Source organism: Petaurus breviceps, unplaced genomic scaffold (assembly GCF_028583685.1).
Source record: "Petaurus breviceps papuanus isolate PSGF00001 unplaced genomic scaffold, PetGlider_PUasm1.0 90825, whole genome shotgun sequence".
Classification (NCBI taxonomy): Eukaryota; Metazoa; Chordata; class Mammalia; order Diprotodontia; family Petauridae; genus Petaurus; species Petaurus breviceps.
The window spans coordinates 3,772,491-3,777,626 of NW_027187353.1; the positions used below are offsets into that span (position 1 = coordinate 3,772,491).

Here is a 5,136-nt window from a genome sequence, read left to right on the forward strand (position 1 = left end):
TTGGCCACCAAATCCTGTGATGGAATCTTCTGTCGTCACCACAGCTCCCACCTCTGGAACCAGAAGTCAGGTAGCCAACAGTAAACTTCAAAAGAGAGGAATGAGGACAAGACCTTCCCCACAGTGGAAGGACAAAAAGCAGGGAGTAGCAAGTGTGTTGGCTGGGGAGGTTTGGGGTCTCTTCTGTATCCTGCCACAGTTGGCCTTCTGTGTGAGGTTTGGGGAGTAAGGGGAAAAGCAGCAATGCAGAAGGAATGGCGAATACAGAGGATCCCAGTGTAGGAGTCTACTCTTCAGAAGAAGGCTCTACTCCTGACATGCCATGGGGACTGAATCCCTTGCATGGCATTCGTAAAGTGAACATTTAAGGGCACAGGGAAATTTGTGCACAGTGTGGTAAGGGGTTTAATACTCACCAAAAGATTTTCTTTCTCTGGCTTTCACCATCCCCATCCCACTTATCTTCCCAAATCTCTTCCAAAATGGTAGTACAATTGAATACAAGTACATTTTGATGGAAATCTAGGAAGCACTTACTCATGAGGGCCACTGTCCTAGGCATTAAGAATGTCTTAATTGACACTCTTTCTTGGGTCACAGTTTATCATGTAGGGTGACATCTGTAGGCTTTCAAAGTGAGGCTTCTACTTGTAGACACACATTGCAGAAAAGGAACGGATGATAGTTCACATTCCAGTTAAATAATTCAACAAACATTTACTAAAGGCCTATTATACTGAAGCACCGTGCTGGGCACCATGGAGCTATAAGAAGGTACCAGGCATAATTTCTGGCTTCAAGGGGCTTACAGGAGAGGCACAAGATGAGAATAGAAACACTGAGTTCCTTGATCTCAAAAGGGGTCTGAACCCTTAGGCTGTGAACCAAGATATTAACCAAATAGCAAGGGGTTCAGCTGACCTGTGGATCTCTAGACAAGAATGAGTCTAAAACCAGTTCCTGCATGATGCACATAATTCTTTATCACAATTTCCCAACCCTCCAATGTGTGTGAAACTGTGATGAACATCAGCTTCCCCACATTCCAGGAAAACAATCCAAAGCACTATCAGAGAACCTGATTGCCCTCCACAGAGACAGTGCTGGGGTGAGGCAGCTGGAGAGGACTGCCCTTTGCACCCCCATCGGAGCCCCAAGAGAAAGCCAAATGGCACCAGATCCCTGCTCCTCTGTCCTGAGTGACCAATTTGCTCCTGGGAAGGGCATAAATCCAGCGTGAACAATGCTCCAGACTGGCCCCAGGACCAGATTGCTCCAGCAGAGACTTTGTCCGCGTTACTGATTCTTCTCCCTGGAAAACTGGCTGAGCACAGATGCTTGCTCGAGTCATTTCTTAGATCAACTCTAGTGCAGCAAGTCCTGTTCCAAAAGAATTTCTTTCACTTTCCCCAAAATTGTCTTGACTTCAGCCATGGCCCCCAAACCTGAAGAGCAAAAACATTTAAAGTAAAATCTGGGATACTGCAGAGGTTCTGCAGACTAAAGGGAAGTGACCTTCATACCTCTACCATCCAGGGCTGGCCTTTAATGAAGGCACAAGAGCATCCCCAAATACCAGGATTGGAAAAGGAGCCTGGGAGTCTCTAGTCCTGGTGCTAACCAGGAAGCCTGTGAAGGTGAGTCCTTGCAGAGGCCTGCATGGAGCCTACCTGGCCTGACCATCCCAAATCCACCCTCTCCCCATCCCTGTGACACCCCAAGGACTCAGGGCCCCATCTCTTCTAGGATGGGGGTAGAATGAGTTTCTTGGGACAGGCCGAGTGGAACAAGGTCTAGGGCCTGAGCTGGAGGCTCGTGAGGCCTTACCTTCATCTCCACACACGAGTTTTTTGGCCACACAGGGGACTTCGGTGTAGCCAAAGCCCTTCAGCTGTTCCACATGCTGGCCTGTGATGGGATGCTCCCACATGGCAGTGTTCATGGCCGGACAGAAGAGAAGGGGCTTTGCTCGGTCCCAGGCCCGGATGACACAGGTCTGTGAGGAAGGGGGACATTGTCGTGTACTACTAGTTTTTTTTTTTTTTAAGCAATCGGGGTTAAGTAACTTGCTCAAGGTTACACGGCCAGGTGTTTCTGGGTGGGTGCTAAGTGTCTGAGCCCGGGATTCGATCTCCAGGTCAGTCTGACACTGGAGCCGGTGCTCTTACTCGCTGTGCTACCTGGCCGCCCGTACTACTAGTTCTTTCCAGAAGACCTCTGACTCCAGCCAGCTGCCCATCTGTCCCCTGCTCAGGCTGATACCACTTCAACTGCCTAGAACATCTTAGCCTGGCCATATGACACCTGCTAGTTAAGATCTTGCCCCTTAGCTAACCTCTTTGCTTTCATGTATATAATTCCCTTGGCCTGCAACACCTCCTCTTCCCTCAGCATATCCCTCAACGCCTGACTCAAGCCCCATCCTTTCTCCCCCCACCCCAAGCCTCCCTGGGTGGTGGAACTCTCCTTCTGATTGCTTAATGCACCTCTAATTTTTAAACAATCATCTGATACTTAGTAAATATGGTCTCATACTATTTGCTAATGATCACATGAGGGTCATGTCTTGTCATCCCTACTCCACCATGAGCTCCTTAGCAGTAATTGTAACTCATTTACTCAGAGCTTTAGAGTCTGCAAAGCATCTTCCTCATGGCCCTGGGAGGCAGAGAGGCCATGCCTATAACCTGCCCCATACATACAGGGAACCAGAGGCACCGAGGAATGCAATTACACAGCTAGTAACTGCCCAGATCAGAATTTGAACCCACACCTTCTGACTCCAAGTGCAGAGTTATTTCCACTGTGCCATACTGCTTTTATTTTTCCATCTTCCCATAGTGCCTTGCTCACAAGACAGTAGGAGAGCTCAAAAATTACAAGGTGATCAGCCAATTTTGCTCCTAATCTTTCCCCTAAATTTGTCCCCAGCTCTAAGGAGGCTAAGAATTCCCAGGGGGTGATGGGATACTTGTCTCAGGATCCCAGCTATAGAGCTGAAAGGGACCTTGGCCCTTATTCATCTTATCTCTACATTTTAGAGAGGAGGAACTGGCGATGGAGAGAAATTGGGTCTTACAGGTAATACATGGCAGAGGCAGGATTCAAATCCAGGGCCTTGGAACCCCCATCCACTGCTCTCCCCATTGTACTATACTGCCATTCCCTTAGAGGCCTCTGGCTAAACCATGAAAGGTCATGGCTAAACTGGTCAGCTGAGCCAATTGTCTGCAAGCCATACAACTAAAGAGTGTCTGACAGGTCTCCAGGTCATCTCACCAAATCACAGCCAAGGAGACAGGAAAGATTCCCAAAGGGAAACTAGTCAGGGGACCAGTGGCTTCTCTGGTGGAAAGAGAGGCTGTGCTAGTTTCCATTTATCTTTGTATTACACTTTATGAAAAATGATTCTCTTAACAACTCTGAAAGGAAGATAATGCAATCAGAGGGAGAGGAAATGACCTGCCCACGGTCCCATGGCTAGCAAGTAGCAAGAGCCATGACTCAAGGTCGGATCTCTCAAGGGCCAGGCCTGTGTGCGGGCCCCCACACCACACAAGGAGGCTCCCTGCTGCTCAGAGGCATCACTGCTGGTTTACAGTCTGGAGCCATACCTCATATGAGGTGGTTATTTTGAAGGAATTTGGGGTGGGGACGGGGACAAATAGAGAGGCACAAAGAGCAAGAGCAGTGCTCTTGGGAAGGATCTCCGCCAGAAGCTGGAGCTTGAACCCGCCTTTACAGGCCGGGCAGGATATGGCTAGTCGATCAATGGATCGATAGCCATTTATTAAGCACCTACTGTATGCCAGCACTGTGCTAAGTACTAGGGATACAAAAAGAGGAAGAAGAGAGTCCGTGCCCTCAAGAAGCTCACAGTCTAATGCGGCTGATGCCCCCTTGCTGGAGAACCCTGGAGCAGGGGACCTCATTTATGTAAGGACTGGACAAGATGGCCTTTGAGGTTTCTTTAGACTGTGAGATCCTATGACCCAGGGGCCTCTCTGAAGAACTGCCCAAGTTCATTCTTTAGTCCTTCAGTCCTGGCTTCAGGTGCCATAGTGGGAAACAGTGGCCTGTCTATTGCTGTCCCTGCTGGGAAGGCTAATGTGTGCCATGCTGATGAGGGAGTCATGCCATGAGCTGAAGCAGGTGAAAGCCCCTCTCTCTGCAGCGTCAGGATGAACCAGCACACATCAGCTGCCCTCAGCAACTTGGTCCTGCTCTCTGGGCTCCAAGGTTCCATCTGCACTGGATGGGACAGAAAAACTACTCCCTCTGCAGGCCCACCTGAAGAGCTACCTCAAGGACCACAATCCCCCACTCATCTCCACCAATAAAACAACTGAAAGGTACAGCTTTCAGCTGCATTTCCTCTTGGCTCCCAGTCAAGCTCCTTCTGCAGAACCTCCCTGTGGGCCTAGACAAGCCTTTTCCATTTGAATGGGCTGGTCTGAGCTTTAGGAGCAGCCACTCAGCACACATCATCGCTGGCAGAAACACAGGACAGCCCCAAGTATCTGCTCTCTCCAGAGCACAGAATCTCTGCTAAACCACAGGCCCCCAAACCCAAGCAGTGCTCATAATCACAGGGTACACAGAGGGCGCCACCCCCCCCCCCCCAAACAGCAGGACGCCTTGGCTCTGCTAGAGGAAAGCATACTAGGCCAAGGGGAGAAAGTCTGCTCGCCAGTAAGAAGACCTAGATTCTGGTCTGGGCCCTGCCTTCCCTGTTCCACTGTCACCCTCTGAGGATCTCAGTTAATCTCTTGCATGACATGGAAAGCACTTCCTACTACCGAACTAAATGAGGGGATTGAGAGGCATGGGAACAATCTCTGGGCAGAGGCTCTGATCTACTTACCAAGAATGGGGCTGGAGGAGCCTAAGGCATATTAAATTACACACACTTCTTCGTGGGACCTCTTCACACACTATCAAAGTTGGAAGGGACCTCAGAGACAGTATGGTCCAATTCATCCACAAATGAGCTCATGTGCCCGGACATTCAGTCATTTGGCCATGCCCTGCCCTGTCTGCACTTTCTGGGTGAAGCCCTCCACAAGGACACCAGGGTATTCTTTCCAGGGAAGCAGCTCCTTTGAAGCCCTGGGGTCTCCTACAAGCCTCACTTTC

The 5,136-nt window shown here is 49.8% G+C and overlaps 1 protein-coding gene across 10 annotated transcripts in view; it reads right to left on the bottom strand.

The window, feature by feature from the left end:
• Nucleotides 1–381: 381 nt before the first annotated feature.
• Nucleotides 382–5,136, bottom strand: part of PPCDC (phosphopantothenoylcysteine decarboxylase) — a 48,441-nt gene continuing 43,686 nt past the window's right edge. For all 10 annotated transcript variants that reach the window (XM_069071142.1, XM_069071140.1, XM_069071137.1 and 7 more), the window contains 2 exons: nt 1,828–1,996; nt 382–1,445 (listed from right to left, as the gene is read on the bottom strand). In XM_069071142.1, the coding sequence (XP_068927243.1) occupies nt 1,366–1,445; nt 1,828–1,996 (249 nt within the window). In that variant the 3' untranslated portion in view covers nt 382–1,365. The remainder of the gene's footprint in view (nt 1,446–1,827; nt 1,997–5,136) is intronic.